Source organism: Aulonocara sp. 'chitande type north' Nkhata Bay, linkage group LG4 (assembly GCF_057382095.1).
Source record: "Aulonocara sp. 'chitande type north' Nkhata Bay isolate Kocher_YH1m ecotype deep benthic linkage group LG4, A_spYH_male_GT1.1, whole genome shotgun sequence".
In the NCBI taxonomy this organism is placed as follows: Eukaryota; Metazoa; Chordata; class Actinopteri; order Cichliformes; family Cichlidae; genus Aulonocara; species Aulonocara sp. 'chitande type north' Nkhata Bay.
This window is the reverse complement of record NC_141347.1, coordinates 1,987,274-2,005,758: the sequence shown is the minus strand read 5'-3', so window position 1 is coordinate 2,005,758 and position 18,485 is coordinate 1,987,274. Positions and strand designations below refer to the sequence as shown.

General features: G+C 40.5%; 1 protein-coding gene across 1 annotated transcript; it reads right to left on the bottom strand.

Moving 5' to 3' along the window:
• Positions 1-337: 337 nt before the first annotated feature.
• LOC147331699 (uncharacterized) lies at positions 338-17,990 on the bottom strand. Its single transcript, XM_086290448.1, has 10 exons — positions 17,954-17,990; positions 17,263-17,298; positions 16,870-17,181; positions 16,270-16,584; positions 6,109-6,396; positions 5,701-5,994; positions 5,087-5,407; positions 1,725-1,859; positions 1,257-1,618; positions 338-355 (listed from the first exon to the last, which is right to left on the bottom strand). The coding sequence occupies exons 1-10, from the start codon at positions 17,988-17,990 to the stop codon at positions 338-340; spliced, it is 2,118 nt and encodes a 705-aa protein (XP_086146574.1).
• Between the last annotated feature and the right edge of the window lie 495 nt (positions 17,991-18,485).

Sequence of the window (18,485 nt, the reverse complement as noted above, 5' to 3'; positions counted from 1 at the left end):
TTTGTCTCTGGCCATCCCTGTGGCATGGATGAGTGGCCTTCTGGATAACCTGCTGTTCTTGAGATATAGTTTGCAAATTCGTTACTTCCCTGTGTGAATTGCCGGGACTGTAAATAAATGCTGGTAATTCCTTAGTCCACATTTTGAATCCTTCCAAGCACTCACCATGATGCCCAGACTCTTGGTACCCGCAAAGATTACAGTAAACACACTCTTGCATTATTCAATTCAGGTGCTGAGCAGAACTTTATTGATCATTCTCTTGCAGCAAAAATAAACATAATAGTCCTTCTGCTTCTTTAAACTCTGCCTGTCTCTGCTCTAAATGGTTCCCGACTCAATGACTCATAGAACACTAAACCCAAAAGAGAAGTTATGGAAAAAGACATCATCGAGCAATTATTCAGTGGTAAATATGGATATAAATGTAATAGGTTAATAATGAATGTTTAAAAACGTTCCTGTGATTATTTTCATGTTGGCTTGAAATAAAATATATTCCTCTGGTGTTACTGCAGCTTACTGTGAAATCTCAAGCTGACCAATCTTGCCATCATTTATTGTCAACACTTAGGCTACGTCCACACGTCCACGGGTATTTTTGAAAACGAAGATTTTCTGTTTTCGTTTATAAAAAATCCCGTCCACACATAAAGCCAAAAACGAAGTGAAACGCTTCTATAAACATGCCAGTGTAGCAGGTGGCGCTATATTCCTATCTGTGTAGAAATGTTGGCCAATCAGAAGTCAATAAGCCTGGGCAGGAAAGAGTAAACAAAGATGGCGCATAGAAGCAGAACTGAGTCGTATGTGTGGAGGGACAGTAACTGTGTGTGTATATGTAAGCATTTAAACACTGCAGAGAGTAAAATTAACAGTAACATTTTGTCTAAATCCGCCATTGTAGAAATTCATTTCACTGAAACAATAATGTGGCGCACAGTGTGACGTCAAAAAAGGTGCACACCTTTAACGCTGCGTTTTCTCTGTTTATCTCGTCCACACGTAATAGCAAAAACCGAGTTTTTGAAAATATCCACCCTGGCAGGAGTTTTTAAAAATCTCAGTTTTCAATGACCGAAAACGGCGTTTACGTGTGGACGAAAGGTGCAAACGCATAGAAAAATCTGCGTTTTCAAAAATACCCAGGTACGTGTGGACGTAGCCTTATGAACATTTTTTATGTGGTTGTATTTCGGATGTTTATGAAGTTCAGGTCATTATAAATGATAATGAACTGTTGATGGTGAGGATACATTCTCATAGTCGTTCTCTTCATCACTAGTTTCCTCTTCCTTATCATTTTCCACACCTAATGATGGTGAGGATATGTTCTCATAGTTGTCTTCTTCATCACTAGTTTCCCCTTCATCTTCCCTGTGACCGTCTACGCTCACACAGGCCTCCTTGGGCTTGTTGTAATTGTCATTTGGGCTCACTTCCTCATAATCATGATCTTCATCACTCACTGGGTCATCATAATCATCACTCGCTTCTTCATCCAGTACTGCAACTTCTTTGCTTTTTTCATTAGTTTCCACTGCATCAACATTCACATAGTCCTCCTCATCATCCTCTTCATCTGCATTGATATAATTATTCCTGACTCTGACAGACACTGAAACACAAGTAAGGGAAAACAATGCAAATTTGTAATATGTATGAACATGTAAACAATGTGATGAATAATTATTTAATAATTGTGTGTCCTGGTGAGCACACACTTTGACTTTGGACGAGGATTCCAGGCTGCTTGGTTGCTCGTGGTCTTCTGCACAGCAGCCACATCACTAATGGCAGCAGCAGGAGCAGCAGCAGGACTCCAACAGATACCGAGGACACCAGCATCATCAAAGACACTAGGAAGAGAAAATTTGATCAGTTTATCCATAAAAACTACTTCTCATTTATGTTTCAGTCGAGAGCATGTAGTTTTCAGCCACATCGTATGTCATTCACACCAGTCTAGTTTCAAGAGTTTGGCTACAGAACACTATGCTCAGCAGGAGCAGATACACAGTCAACAGTCAACACTACACGCCAGAGGTGTGGACTCGAGTCACATGACTTGGACTCGAGTCAGACTCGAGTCATTAATTTTATGACTTTAGACTTGACTTGAAAAAATGTTCTAAGACTTGTGACTTGACTTGGACTTTTACACCAATGACTTGGGACTTGAATTGGACTTGAACCGGTTTACTTGAAAAGACTTGATATTTTACCCCAAATATAAAATTTAACATGCATATTATATAGAGATTGAAAATGTGACGTCATTCACGGGTAGAACCGCAAAGGATTCTGGGAACTCGTGGCAAGCGGTACTAGCTCACGCAGGCTTTCAATTAAAATCAGTTATACAGCGATAAAAAGAAACACAAAAATGTCAAGAAGCTGTTGTATCATTAACTGCAATAGCCGGTCGCATGACAGCCACGGGAAGCCGACGGGTAAAGAGATCGGTTGTTATCGGATTATGTCGTTGAAGAGAAATTGTTCATGTTTCCGAAGTAACAAAGACGCGACGGATGGCCTGGATTGCAGCCATTCAAAGATCAAATATAACGTCCCAGAACACTCCAGCTCACAGGTTAGTCTGCTCCAAGCATTTACACGAAGGTCAGTGTTTTTTAGTAGTTAATACGTCATTTTCATAACATAATTGGTGATATAGGTTACAAGCAAGAACAGAAATTGTCGCGCTATGCTCCTTTATTTATTGTGCATAAATAGTGAATTGTCCTGACACAATATTGCGTTTCGCTTCTGTTATTATGGTACATTGACAAAAACATATACTTTTATTCACAGGATAAAACAGGTTTTTGTATCACTAATTGCCCAGTACGATTACAGCATACAGTATTATTGTCACTGCTACATTTCTGTAACGCGTACCAGAAATTATTTCCACTACTAATTAATTATCGTTGAGCTCAAAGGTCCTATTAATAAACGGTTAAGGAATGTGTATTTCTGACGACAGTTTGTGAGACTGGTAAACTTATGATACGTACGATGGTCTTTCGTTCTACACGGTGCATTTCAAGGTCCTGTATCCATCCGTCGGTAAACTGTACCTGGGCTTGTTGCAGTGACCTGAAGTTACTAAACTTCATGAGTGTATGCGCTCACTCCAAGAAGCGTATAATTATAAATATGCATATAAATATGCTACGATGAGATAGCTGACTTCATCTAACTAGCAAATGTTGTCCAGGCTACGTTGGTGATACAGTTTTTTTTAATGTGTATGATATTTTTGTCATGCGATTTTAAAGCCGGTCCTACAACCGCATCCAAGAATAACATGCAGCTTATCTCAGAACTGTCGGTGAAAATTATTCTTGGAGCTAGGTTTAATTGAGCTGCATTTTAAAGAGGTGCAATTTCACAATTTGTGTATATTTTCTAAGTTCACTATTTTGTCATGTGTTGAGAAAAACACAGATTTTAAAATTACATGGTCTAATATTTACATTTAGCATAACTGCAACATTCTTTTTTCGTTTGTTTTTTTTTAAAGACTCGAAAGGACTTGAAATTCAAAGTTTCAGACTTGTGACTTGACTCGGACTTTTACACCAGTGACTTGAGACTCGACTCTGACTTGCCTGACATTACTTGAGACTTGACTTGAGACTTGAGGATAAAGACTTGAGACTTACTTGAGACTTGCAAAACAATGACTTGGTCCCACCTCTGCTACACGCTCAACTTAAAAACCTACTTACTTACTAAAAGTAGTTGTAAAAATATGACAGCGTCCCCAGCACCAAAAGAAAGAAAGGCTAAATTAATTCAATTAGATGAAACCAGTAAAAAACATAAAATCATTTTCATCAATTTAATGTAAGCAGTTATTTACAAGTTTAAACAGTCTTAACAGACTGTCTCAAAACTTTACTGTGGTTCACTAGTGATTACTGAGAATTCTGCTGATGACAGACAGTATAATGTCCAGACTGAGAGAAAGCTAAAACAGGAAAGATGGTTAAGAAAGTTTATTCTATTTTTATTCTATTGTATGCAGTATATTATTTGATTCTATTCTATTATGTACAGTATCTTATTCTTATCAATCATTTTATCCTATTCCAGTGTTTGTCTAATTTTTGCTATGAATAATAATCAAAGTGTTTTTATTGAGTTTTCAGAAAGCACACCATTCATACAGAAAAGCTCGAACTCAAGTCCTACCACACAGTGTAAGACAAAACTATACCCAGACAGAGGAAGGGAAAAAAAAAAAAGGGGGGGGGGGGGGAAGTTGCCAGTCATGGAGTGGACGGAAACTCATCTTCAAAATAGGAAATGAAAGGCTGCCAGACCTGAAAGAATTTCTTGGTGTTGCCCTGTATAGTAAATCTGAGATGTTCTAATTTGAGGTGTGCCATCACCTCCTCCACCCAGCGTTTATGGGATGGCGGTGTTGCCTTTATCCAGTTAAATAGAATCAGTCTCCCAGCCAGCAATGAGGCGAATGCTATTGCCTTGCTCTGAGAGGCTGTTAGTTGAGTTTCCCTCGGTGCCACACCAAAGATGGATGTCAGAGGCATTGGTTCCATATCCTTATTAGAAATGAATGAGAATGTTCTAAAGATGTTAGCCCAAACGTCTTTCAGCCTGGAACAAGACCAGAACATGTGGCATAAGTTGGCTGGCACCTGTTTACATCTGGGGCAGGTCGGATCGGCCCCCTGGTACATTCTTGCCAGTTTCTCCCTTGACAAATGGAGTAATTTTTGCTATGAAGTACACCCTAGCACAGGATTACTCTGAAAAGACTGATTACTGCATTTGTTTTTGTTTTTTTTGGAAACTTCAGACTCATATCTTTCTGTTTCTATTCACGTTTGTTTCTATACTGGAACAGTCTCCTCCTTTACATCTGCTTCTTCTCTTTCTGGTTTTAAATGTAAACATTCAGAAATTAACAGAATGAACAGAGAAGCCTGAGAAATACAGATACACAGTGTGCACAGAAGATTTGTCACAGTGACATTTCTTATTATTTGTTTGTAATTAAAAAATAAAAAAGCATAAACTGTGTAATTTATGTATGTGTAAATACTGTACTTACTGTACTTAATGATGACACTAATTGGTGCAATTACAGCAGATCTGAATGTCCGTGTGGACACTGTGACCTCGTACACACAGCTGTAGTTGCCCTGATGTTCATACTCAGCTACAGGGAAACTAAATGAGGCTGAGTTGTTGACTGCTGGCTCTGTGAGGTTGGAGCCAGAGAAGCTCAGAATAAAATGTCCACTGGAAAATGTGGAGTTAATGGAACAGGTGAGGACAAAGCTGTAACCCCTGGTGATCTGTGCACCTTCAGGACCCCAGACAAGTCCTGCATTCGGAGACGTCAAGGAGATGCTGGGCCTCTGCAGTCTCACTGTGTGAAAGTGACATTGGGATTAAGGACGGAAGTCCAGCATTCACTCTTTTAGGCCTCAACTTAACATTTAGCTCTTTAGCTGCTAAATGCTCTACAGTGTGTAATAGTTTGTTTCCAGTAGTCTGTGTTTCGTCCTGAGTACTGTGGGCTTTGAGAGCATTTTGTCAGCCACCCAGAAATTTTATGAAAAAAAGAGCTGCTGTTCTAAATACAAGAAAGAACTACTGCAGTATCCTCTTATAAGCATTGCTATTGATTATTTATGATCATACTTGTATTTGTTTTCTTACCTGTAACAGAGAGCCTAACAGAGTCACTTGTTGGGGAGTAAAATTGTTGACTTGGGCCGCTTTCCTGATACTGACACTGGTACAATCCCTCATCATCAAAGTCTACTTCAGGAATATTGAAGGTAGCAGAGTTTGTGTTTGAGTTTTGGGTCCTGTTGAATGAATCTGATGTTTTCATCAGAATGAACGTTCCACCTAAAGTTTGAGTTGAGATTGAACAAGTGATTCCAATGTTCTGACCCCAGGTCACCTCACCAGCAGGACTGATGGAGATATTGGGTTTTGGAAAGATTACTGAAAAGAGACACACAACACCAGCACAATAATACATTTGTTGTAGCTCACTGAGCACCCTACTTATAGAAAACAAATGAAACATGATGTTCAGGAAAGTGTATTTCTTCTTACCAGTAACAGAGATTCTGACAGAGTCACTGAGGGGGGAGCTGAATGTGTTACTTGAAATGCGTTTCTCATACTGACACTGGTACAGTCCATCATCACTGAAGTCCACTCTGTGGATATTGAAGGTAGCAGATCTGGATCCTGTTTCAGTCTGACTGAAATTACTTGAGGTTTTCTTGAGGGTGAAAGTTCCATCTAAGAACTCAGATGAGACGGAACAAGTGATGCTGATATTCTGACCCCAGCTAACCTGACCTTCATTTACAGAGATGCTGGGTTTTGGGAGACTCACTAACAAAAAAAAAAAGAAAAGAAAAAAAAAGAATAGTGTTAGTTTTAATAGATCACAAAGTCAAGCTACACCGATGTCCTCAGCTAATCCCAATAACAATCCATATGGCTCAACTGATACCAGTTTACATATCCAACTGGTAATTCTCTTTAGTGACATTCTCACTGCAAGCCACTTTGCAACCCACTATCACCTCCACTTTCCCTTCTCAAGCTCTACATGAATCAATACCATGTCTGCTGGCAATAAAATCCAGTTTAGAAAAGATGAGAGCTTGATGGTATCTGGGACAGAAACTGCTAACACAACTTTGGCTCTTTCCAAGCATAGACAGTATAATAACACTAGAGGTGGGAAGTAACAAAGTACAAATACTTTGTTACTGTACTTAAGTACAGATACCTGAAAATTGTACTTAAGTACTTTTTTTCTGACTACTTTTTACTTTTACTCCCTACATTTTTAAACAAATATCTGTACTTTCTACTCCTTACATTTTCTAAACTTGCTCTTTATCTCTGGTTTAACGCATTTGGGGGGACTTATTGTTTGTTACCGCTAGCCTTTATGACACCAGTTTAAACCTAGACAGTGACACTTGAAAGGCAGTCCTGTTCATTTATTAATCACCAGGGATGGCAAGAGAGGTAAAGAGAGAGAAAGAGAGATGGCATTGGCCAACGTTTATGGGTTAAAAGTGGGACAGTGGTTTATTTTATGTTTATTTTTTTATGTTTTTTTGCACAACACTGAAACGACTGTAGGTGTCTGTAAGTTGCAGTTGCAGTATCTAGCTAGCCCTACTGAAGAGGAATGAAAATGAGGGGAGTGACTTTTTAAGTGTCAGGTCATTTCAAATGCAACATTTTTATCAGCTCAACAAACATCAGCAAACACACAAACTGTTTGTGAGCAGTTTGTCTCACAGTGTATTGCTAGCTAAAGGTCCAGCTACTTTATTTCGCAGGTAGAGAAATAAATCTCACCCAGAGTTGGAGAAAGATAAGAAAGATTGGACAAGACGAACAGAGGTTAGATTTGAAGGTCTCAGTGGGATTTGATAAACTGGAAATGTAAAGCTTACATGTAAGTCCTCATGTTTTTAAAACGGACATTGAGCCAGTACATACGAAATTGTGTTTTGCAGGATAAACAGGTTAATTTGCTATAATGTGGTGGATTTAAAGTAAAGAACAGTGTGTGACTGGTGCACAGTGGTTGTGGTTTCATGGTCAGAGTTAGGTTACATCTGCGGTGTAATTGCATTCCACAGCAGGATGTTAACGGAACCGGTGTGAATGCGGAAGTGAATGTGAGCGCGAATGGTTGTCTGTCTCTGTGTGTTAGCCCTGCGACAGACTGGCGACCTGTCCAGGGTGTACCCCGCCTCTTGCCCTATGACAGCTAGGATAGGCTCCAGTGCCCCACGAAATCCTGAAAAAGATAAGCGGAAGCGAATGGATGGATGGATGTTAACGGAACCAATCAGTGTAATTAGTTAGGATGGCAGCTAGGGGGCGAGACTGGTGGTGTCAGCGGGGCCGAGCACGACGTTCAGCATCCAGCAACTGGAGTCCTGAAGATGAAACCAGGAGAGGTCCTTCCCACATCGCAAGCAGGTCTGGCCCGGATCTGGTATCAAGCCTGCACTGCTGGCTGACTTCTGGCATGATAAGACGTATGTCATCCAGATATGGGCCAGGCCTGGCATAGATTGCGCTGTCCATAGCGGTTGGAATGCCATATCTGGCTCGATTGTGATTTGGTTCATGTGACCCAGACCCATAGAAAAATGGGTCTGGCCCGGATCTGGCATCAAGCTGGCATTTCTGACTGACCGGTGTCATGGCTGCATGTCAACCAGATGTGGGCCAGGTCTGGCAATGATGGCAATATTTATGTTCCTATTTTAGTTAGAAGACTCAAATGCCATGTTGCAATACTATACTGCTATGGTAGCCAACATTACAAATGCAGGTTTGACAGGTTTGTGAGTGTACACTTTAGCCAAAACCTAGTTATGGTTTGCTCATCTTTGCCAGTGCGTAGCTGTAGCTCAGGAGGTAGAGCATGTCACCCACTGATCGGAAGGTTAGTGTCAAGTCTGAATGTGTATGAATGTAGTTAGGAAGCGCTCAGTTTAGAGAAAGTGTGTGATTGGGTAAATGTGGCATGTTGAGCAATCTGGGAGAATAGAAAAGTGCTGTATAAGAGTCAGTCCATTCACTGTCTGATCAGAGTTTTGTCATTTTACTTTTGCACTATTATGCACATGTTGTTATTACATGGCTTGATTAAGGTAGACATTAGGCTGACATCTGGGTCCAGAGCTGAACCTGTTCAGGGCCAGCAGAGGGCCAGCAGTGTGCTTGCAACTGGCCCGTGGCTGCACACAACTTACATATGGCCCACATACCGCAAAGAATGACGACCCTTTGGTGGCCCAGATCATGTGTCTGCAACTGTGGTTGCAGACACATTACCAGGGAAAGAGGGGCACAAAGAAATACTTTTCTTTCTTATTGTCATTTTAATTCTCTATCTTTTAATAAATAATCATCTGAATCTTGCAACCAAAGTGGTCATCTGATGTAAAGTGTATAGCAATTGTCATTGTGGCTGTAGCTCAGGTGGTAGAGCAGGTCATCTACTGATTGGAAGGTTGGTGGTTCGATTCCCGGCTTCCCCTAGTCTGCATGCCAAATATCCTTGGGCAAGATACTAACCCGAAATTGCTCTCCGATGCATTCATCGGAGTATGAATGTGTGTGAATGTCAGTTGTGCTTGTGTGAATGGGTGAATGCACAAGTTGTGTAAAGCGCTTTGAGTGCTCAGAAGAGTGGAAAAGCGCTATATAAGAACTAGTCCATTTACCATTAGGGTTGCCAACCGTCCCTTAAAAAACTGAATCGTCCCGTATTTAGAAACAAAAGTACACGTCCCGTATTGAGCTAATAAGGGACGCACTTTGTCCCGTAATACAGTGAGAATCAAAAGTAGTCTATAACTTTTAATGGAATTAACGCTTTGTTTGAAAACATAATTCCCAGCCCCTCTCCTGCTTTGTGACCAATGAGCTGACAGCACACTTATGGCAATTCGAGTATGACAATTCAGATTACTGCTCATCTCATTGGTCGAGGAAAGGCCGCTTACAGAGAAAATACAGGAAGACAACAGATGACCACAACAAGAAGCGTGGCCAACAGGGAAACAAACGCCGACACTGCGGTGCAAGTCTCGGACGACAGTACACCTAAAGCTGGGCAGACACTGTGCAATTTTCAAACTGCACGATTGACGCGCAGGGGTTAGAAGTTGGTAGGTCACGATGCAGGGTCTCACCCGATGCTCTGATGCGACCTGAGTGCGCACACTGTGCCTCCATAACATGAAGGTTATAACAGAAAATCTGTCGCTCTCTCTCTCTGTCTTTCACTCACACAGACACACCACCACCATCAACTTTGCTAAATTGCTAATGAAAAACATGATCAGGCAGCTGTGACTGAGCAGCAATGTAAATCCAACTATTTTCACGGTTGTTGTGGTCGTGATAATTTTGTGATGCCACATCGAAAAGGCTCGGATGAGCTTTCCAAAGTTCTACAAGTTGTGCCTCCATCGCTTGTGTCCAGTTCACACGCTGCACTGCCGTGCTGCTCCATCTTTTTCACCGACGTTTACGTGTTTGCGCGTGAGCAGTGTGAGCGGCTCACGAGCGATTGATGATCGGGAGCTGCTTGAGGAGTTAATCGCTTCTCGTTACCCCACATATACTACACGATGCACGATGAAGGCCAAAATTGGGCCGATCACCAAATCGGTCGCATGACTCAAAAATCGGCTCAAAATGGGCCAAAAATCGCACAGTGTAAGTCCAGCATTAGAGCAGCAATGTTTGTTCCCCTCAGAGAAAGAAAAATAGGCTGCAAAAGTACAGGGAGGAATGGGAAAAGGAAAACACCTGGCTGGAAAAGTGTACGATAACACCTATAAAGCGCACTGCACTGTGTGCCGGCGCACTTTTTCCATAGGCATGCTTCTAGTGGTGGGCACATGAAGAACATGAGGGACGTGAAAGCTCGGGGAACCCTTAACCAATTTCTTGTCCACCAGGCCACGGCAGAAGCAGATATGGTATGTAAACACTGGTTTATTTTTTAAACCCTCTGGTTAAGGTTAATATGGGCATGTGCAGTGAATATCAGCGCTATGTGGCCAGAAGTGTGATAATATAATTTAATTTGTGTAATAAACAACTGCAAGGATAGATGATTACAACAAATAGATGACTAATACATAAAAGTAATACATAGATTAATAATGATGATGAGTTAAGATGCGTAATCATGGGAACAAGCGGGTTTACAAACAGGAGCAGCTGATTAGCATTAGAAAAGCTGAAATAATACCTCAACTGAAGCCAATTGTACTAAATGCACTATATGTGCACAGTTACAAGAATATTTTTGTTCTGTTGCTTTCTATTAATTTATATGATTTTAAGTTAAGCAGGACAGAGTTCTTTTAAAGAAAGATTTACTTATATTCTCAAAAGTTAAGCATGACAGGCTTCTGTTTAAGAAAGAGACCTATCTAAGAGAAACTGCTGAGTGTTTCTTGACCTGGAACACAAGGTGACATCACCAGTGTTAGCCATGTATGACCCAAGCTGTGAATGCAAGGTGTCAGCGAATGCATCATCTAATGGCTTAGGGCAGGGGTCGGCAACCTGTGGCTATAAAAAATAAATTGTAAAAGTATTTAGCTGAAGTGCATTTTATTTCTGTTAGTTCTTTTTTAACTTGTAGTCCTAAATTTGGGAGATTATCGTGGGTGATCGTGGCTCAAGAGTTTGCAGTTCGTCTTGTAATCAGAAGGTTGCCAGTTCGAGCCCCAGCTTTGACAGTCTCGGTCGTTGTGTCCTTGGGCAAGACACTTCACCCGTTGCCTACTGGTGGTGGTCAGAGGACCCGGTGGTGCCAGTGTCCGGCAGCCTCGCCTCTGTCAGTGCGCCCCAGGGAAGCTGTGGTTACAATGTAGCTGCCATCACCAGTGTGTCAATGGGTGGATGACTGAATGTAGTGTAAAGCGAAACACTCGCGCAAGCCGGTGTACCCGCTGAAACGCCACACATTTATCAGGACTTTCAACCCCAGGTAGGCTTAGCGAAAGTTTGTTAAATTAAAATATGTATTCAGAAATTTTAAAACACAAGATATGGGATGAGGTGAATTCTAAGAAATTTGTTTTACTTCACAGGTTAATTAGAGTTAAGACTCTTGTTAAATAATGTTTCGTACAGGTTACACCCCCCCCAAACCCCATCTCCATAGAGACTGTGTCAGCTCCCAAACAGACATAAAACAAACTAAAAACCAGCAATAAACAACTTAAACATAAAAAAAAATCACAAAGAAAGAACAATACAGTATCCACATCTGAACCAAAGAGTAAAACAGTGAAATGTGGATGATTAAATATTAGGTCTCTCTCCTCCAAGTCTCTGTTAGTACATGACTTAATAATTGATCAACAAATCGATTTACTCTGCCTTACAGAAACCTGGTTGCAGCAGGATGATTATGTTAGTTTAAATGAAGCTCAGATAAAATAATTATTGTGGGTGATTTTAACATCCATGTAGATGCTAAAAATGACAGCCTCAACATGGCATTTAATCTGTTATTAGACTCAATTGGCTTCTCTCAAAATGTAAAGAAAGAACCCACCCACCACTTTAATCACACTCTAGATCTTGTTTTAACATATGGCATAGAAACTGAACATTTAACAGTGTTTCCTGAAAACCCTTTATCACTTTATCACAGCAGATGTCTTTCTGAAAGCGCTGTAACTAAGTTTAAGAATATAATCCACCCACTGTTATCATCTTCAATGCCCTGTACCAACATAGAGCAGAGCAGCTACCTGAACGCTACTCCAACAGAGGTCGATTATTATAATTTTACCTCCTCACTACGTACGACTCTGGATACTGTAGCTCCTGTGAAAACTAAGGTCTCTAATCAGAAGTATTTGACTCCGTGGTATAATTCTCAAACCACGGAGAATTATAGTTATCTGCTTTAGGCAGATAACTGCCTATGAGTTATCTGCTCGTAAGCCGCCTATGAGCAGATACGAGCAGATAACTTGTAAGCTGGAGAGGAAATAGCGTGTCACAAATTTAGAGGATCATCATTTAGCCTGGAGAAATAGTTTGCTGCTTTATAAGAAAGCCCTCCGCAAAGCCAGAACATCTTACTATTCATCACTGATTGAAGAAAATAAGAACAACCCCAGGTTTCTCTTCAGCTCTGTAGCCAGGCTGACAAACAGTCAGAGCTCTGTTGAGCCAACCATCCCTTTAACGTTAACTAGTAATGACTTCATGAACTTCTTCACAAATAAAATTTTATTCATTAGAGAAGAAATTACCAATAATCATCCCACAGATGTAATATTATCTACAGCCAGGGGCGATGGCCAGAGGGGCCGATGGCGCGATATGGTAGCCTCGCTTCTGTCAGTCTGCCCCAGGGCAGCTGTGGCTATAGCTGTAGCTGCCTCCACCAGTGTATGAATGTGAGAGTGAATGAATAGTGGAATTGTAAAGCGCTTTGAGGGCCCCGAAAAGCGCTGTATAAATGCAATCCATTATTATGTCCTTCACTTATGTTGCCTCAATTTGATTTGCCATCATGGTGGTACAATTGTGAACAGTTTTTGCCGACGGAGGCATATCTTTTACTTGTTTGATTATCTTGTCTGTATCTGAAAAGTCGCCAAAAAGTTAACTAGCAACATCAAGCTGTCCCTTACAGGATATTTCAATGCAAATGTAGTATGGCGTGTGTCGAAGTGGCGCTTTATATCTGACCATTTCATCGATCCAATTTTATCATTGCATATTAGACACACTGCAGAACCTGCTCTCTCCACATAGGTGAATTCCTCTGTCCATTCCTGCTGAAAAGTACGATATTCGTCATCTTTTTTTCTTTTAGCCATCTTCGATAAAAGGGTTTCTGCAATTGGCTAGCTGACTACTCGATTAAAAGGAAGGAAGTTTACTTCCTGACCTCACAATGACCCATGTATGTTACGCATTATCCAATAAAAATTTGGTGTTGTCTCGGAGGACAGCTGTGGTTAGCTCCAGCCATCCGCAACCATCAACATGAGCGGTAGAAAATGAATTGATTGAAATACATGGGAATGTTTTATAGTTTTAATATCATATTTCTTTTATTGTTAAAGATTTGCCTGCGAGCCAGATGCAGCCATCAAAACAGCCACATCTGGCTCACGAGCCATAGGTTTCCGAGCCCTGCTCTAAACAATCAAGAAGAAATTTACAGTAAAACACCAAACATACACGCTAAAAAACGGACTCACTGTTCTCTGTTTAATGTAATGGGGTTTTTTTCTGTTTTGTTTTTGTTTCATAATTCCTCAAAGACAGTTTCTTTGCATCTAATTTGTTAAAGTTTTATGTTTATAAGTACACCAAGCCTTAAAGCTGGTTGTGTCAAAGCAGAGTCCTGGATTTGTTGGGTTTGCTTGCCTTCAGTTTATTTTTTTCCTTAATGTTTTTAAGAGTGGAAAGGAGTCAAGAAAAGAGAGCCTCACTGGTTGATGTTATCCTCATGTAAAAGCTGCACAATTTGCAGAAAGCCATGGACACCCATACTTAACAGTGCTCCGAATTGTTTAAAATCTCCTCTACACACCAGCTGCTGCTTTTCTTGTTTGCCTGAGTAACTTACTGTGTGTGGGTGTGTTAGTATGTGAAGGTGTTGTGATGTTTAGTTTTGAGCCATTTTTGTGTTTCTGCCCATGTATCTATGTGAATATGCTTGATCAATCATGCTGATACGCAAGTTATTTGCATAAAAATGTAGTTTCACCATTTTACATGAGGACATTTTAGGCTGGTACAAATCAGCTGCAGTGCATTTAAATATATTTTCAATTACATGTTAGGAATGTGGTCTCTCTTCAGCTCTTGAGGGTGGCACGGATGCCCCTCCGGTGGTCCTTCTTGGGCTCTCGCACTCTGGGGCCTCTGGATGTCTGGGGCCTGGATCTCTTCCATGCCTGCTTCATGCCATGGGGGCGGGGCTATGGCTCTCTACATCCTCTAGCAGACCATTACATGGGGAAACCTTTTGAATAGAAGCGCGCTGATCCACACAGGTGTGCACAAGGGTGTTCACTGTTCATAGACATAAACTACACCTTTATAGTCTGCTATTTCCAAGCACATTGTGCGCTGTTGGTCCTGCTTGCTACACAACAACATTCAATATTTAGTATTTACTGCTGTTTACACTTAGCTAGATTAACGTGATGGTGTTGTGTTTAGTATGTTGCTCTGTTTTTTTGCTTGTTTTCTCTTCTTTTTCTCTCAACAGGTGATCCAGGAGATTTTTTTCCTCTTCTTTCTCTTTTTAAGTGCCCTCTCTCACTGTCCCTCTTCCCTTCTGTTTTTCTTTTACTTCATCTTTCTTTCTCCCTTTCCTATCCCTCAGTCATGTCTGTCCCGTCTGTAACAACTGAAAATAAAATAAAATAAAATGAATAATAACAACAAAGGTCGATCAAATGGACCAATACGGCAAGGCCGTGATGATCCATTTGGTAAAGTAAATCCATTGGGTCTCCTTGTTGGTCTTCAGACAACAATTCTGACGGCTAAAGAACCAAATGGGACAGGAAAAATAAAAAATAAAAATAAAGGAATGTGGTCTCTGTGGTGAGCCACACTGTCATTTCTGCTTGTACTCTTAGAACAGGATTCTGTCATTTGACAAGACGGAGTTAGATGACAAAATATTAATAACACCATGCTAAATATCAAAATGCTCCATGTACAGTAGGTTAGAAAAAGTATGTAAAACCCCACTACAGCATCTCCAAATGCTAACCTTAGCTGAGCCTCAGCTAATTTACAAATCAAAACTGAAGGTGTGAAGATAAGCTACGCTTATTTTGAGTTCGTTATCTGCACGATGCATCTGCTGATGCGATTGTTGCCTCAAAAACAGATCTCTGGGAAAGCTGGAAATATAATCTGAAAGAGCTTTGACATGCATCTGAAACATTAACTGTCTGTAAATGAAGAGATATCAACAGTGTACTAGTTAGATGAAAGAATAAAAAATAAAAAGAATAATGATCACTTTTTGTGCTCTGCTTGTATATGGCAAATGCATATCTATTTAAACAGTTCCCCTGGCAAGTAACCACTGAATCCTGAGTAAAAACCATTAAAGAAAAACTTGACAGAACACACTATACTGCAAACTGACAGAAAAATGTCAAACACTGCACAGTGGAGGAAACATGATGGGTCCAGGTTGATTTGTTGCTTTTGACCCCATGTACCTTACATGATTGATGGAGAAAATTAAGTTTATCAAGTTGTTTTGTGTATTTTTTCTCACCTGAACAAACAACACCAGCGTCCTCGTCATGTCCACAGTTGTGTGTCCCAAATCCACTGTGTCCACACTCAATTAGAGAACTTTCACTTCCTGAACAGGCCACGTCATCAAGCCAGATTTTCCCACTTCCTGGACCAAAGTGAGCAGATGCAGTGGCCTCCACTGCTGTCCCGCAGCCGAGCTGTCTGCAGACCACTTTTGCATCATTTAAGTCCCAGTCATCATCACAGACTGTTCCCCAGTTTTTCCTGTGGTAGATTTCTACTCTTCCTGAGCACCGAGTGGACCCAGACCCAGATAATCTGATCAGACCTATCAGGCACAAGGCATTCCTATATTTTAATATTCCCTGAAACTGAAGTCAGACTTAATGCATATTATACAAGAACATGATGACCTGTAATACCTTTTCTCACCTGAACAAACAACACCAGCGTCCTCGTCATGTCCACAGTTGTGTTTCCCAAATCCTCTGTGTCCACACTCAGTTAGAGAACTTTCACTTCCTGAACAGGCCACATTATCAAGCCAGGTTTCTCCAGTGCCTTGACCAAAGTGAGCAGATGAAGTGGCCTCCACTGCTGTCCCACAGCCCAGCTGTCCACAGACCACCTTAGCATCACTTAAGTCCCAGTCATCATCACAGACTGTTCCCCACGCACTGCTGTGGTAGATTTCTACTCTTCCAGAGCACCGAGTGGACCCAGACCCGGATACTCTGATATGAGGACCTAGTCACAGGCACATTTGCTTAAAGAGTGTTAGTGTTTCTTTTTTGTTATTTGGCCATGGCAAAAATCAAACACATTTACCAACAATAATAATTATGAAAGATAACATACTTTGTATCATTTAAATTCTGAAGAAACCAAAAGAAACCCAATCAGCATAACCCAGCCCAACTTTCCTTCTTGTCATTCAGTTTGGCCCAGTTATAGTGACTGGGTCACAGAGTTGTTCATCTAAACAGAGAAAGATACATTTATTCAACACAATTTATTAGAACAATATCTCACCTGAACAGACAACACCAGCGTCCTCACCATGTCCACAGTTGTGTGTCCCAAATCCACTGTGTTCACACGCAGTTAGAGAACTCTCACTTCCTGAACAGGCCACATTATCAAGCCAGATTTCTCCACTTCCTGCACCAAAGTCAGCAGATGCAGTGGCCTCCACTGCTGTCCCACAGCCCAGCTGTCTACAGACCACTTTTGCATCATTTAAGTCCCAGTCATCATCACAGACTGTTCCCCAGGAGCCACTGTGATAGATTTCAACCCTTCCAGAGCACCGAGTGGACCCAGACCCAGCTAGTCTGATCTGACCTATCAGCACATAATATAAACTGTATTTAATATTTTCTTCAAGTTGAAATATTCATATGAGACACATAAGAAGAAACTTACCTGCTGCAGGTGTGGAGGACGCAAAGAGACAAGAAACTGATGAAGAGGAAAACATGGGATTGCTTATGATATAAAGTTAGTTAAAAATAATGTAACAAATGTTATCATTTATAAAAAATAAAATTAAAAAAATGAAAACTGAGTCTTAAAGATGTATTCATTCATACTGCTTCTGTATCAGAGTTATTATAGTTTTGTATCTTTTTACTTTTTGTTCTTAATTTTTCTTTTGTACCCCGCCTCTCGCCCTATGACAGCTAGTATAGGCTCCAGCGCCCCCCGCGACCCTGAAAAGGATAAGCGGAAGCAAATGGATGGATGGATGTTCTTAATTTATTTTCACTTTAGCCTCCAGAGTTTAATTTCTTATTTCAGTTTCTTTTTTATTATTTGAACATGATGCAACTTAGTTTAGTTTTAATTGATTTAGGAAAATCACTACAGGTCTTACAATGAACAAACATAATCTTTTGAAAGCAGTTCACTCGGGCTTGTAGACTCAAGTTTCAATGCCTCATCGGGCAAGTTGTAATAAAATTCCTACTAAAACTAATTATATTCCATCTAAATTTTTATTTTAGTTTAGTTAACTAAAAGACTTTATTTTTTACATATAGTTTTAGTTAACTATAATATTCTTGATCTGCACAATATAAAGAAAAACATTATACGAAAAGGAAGATTTTCTTACCAAGGGTAAAGATGTGAAGCACCTTCAGCTGCTCCATAACTGACAAACAAAAGCTGCTTCATGTTATTTATTAGAACCCGGTGGCAGTAAAATGAACTTCCTCTTTCGATTTCCGGTGTTTTTCCTCTTTTTTCTTTTTTTAATCTCACATGCATCCGCAGGGTATTCAAACAAAGCAGCTGTAAGGCTTGAAGTTCACACACATGATTACGTGTTGTGTAATGTTGCATAACAATGGCAAAAATAATGCTAATGATTAATCGAGTGCCTCGCAGTCAGGGGCATTGCTACACAGCAAAAATGCCAGTGTTGATTTTTCAGTGTTAGTAGAATTCAGCAGAGTTCCGAGTTAGTTCAACACTTAATCGAGTTAAAATAACACATCGGGAGTTGATTCCTGAAAAGTGTTAGTGTGGATTTTAGTCGTTACTGCATTTTAACACTGTGGGTGTTAAATTAGACCACACCTTCATTTCCTGTGGAGCTCCGCATTTCAGAATCCTCGGTCGCCATTTTTTCTTGCTGCTGCGGT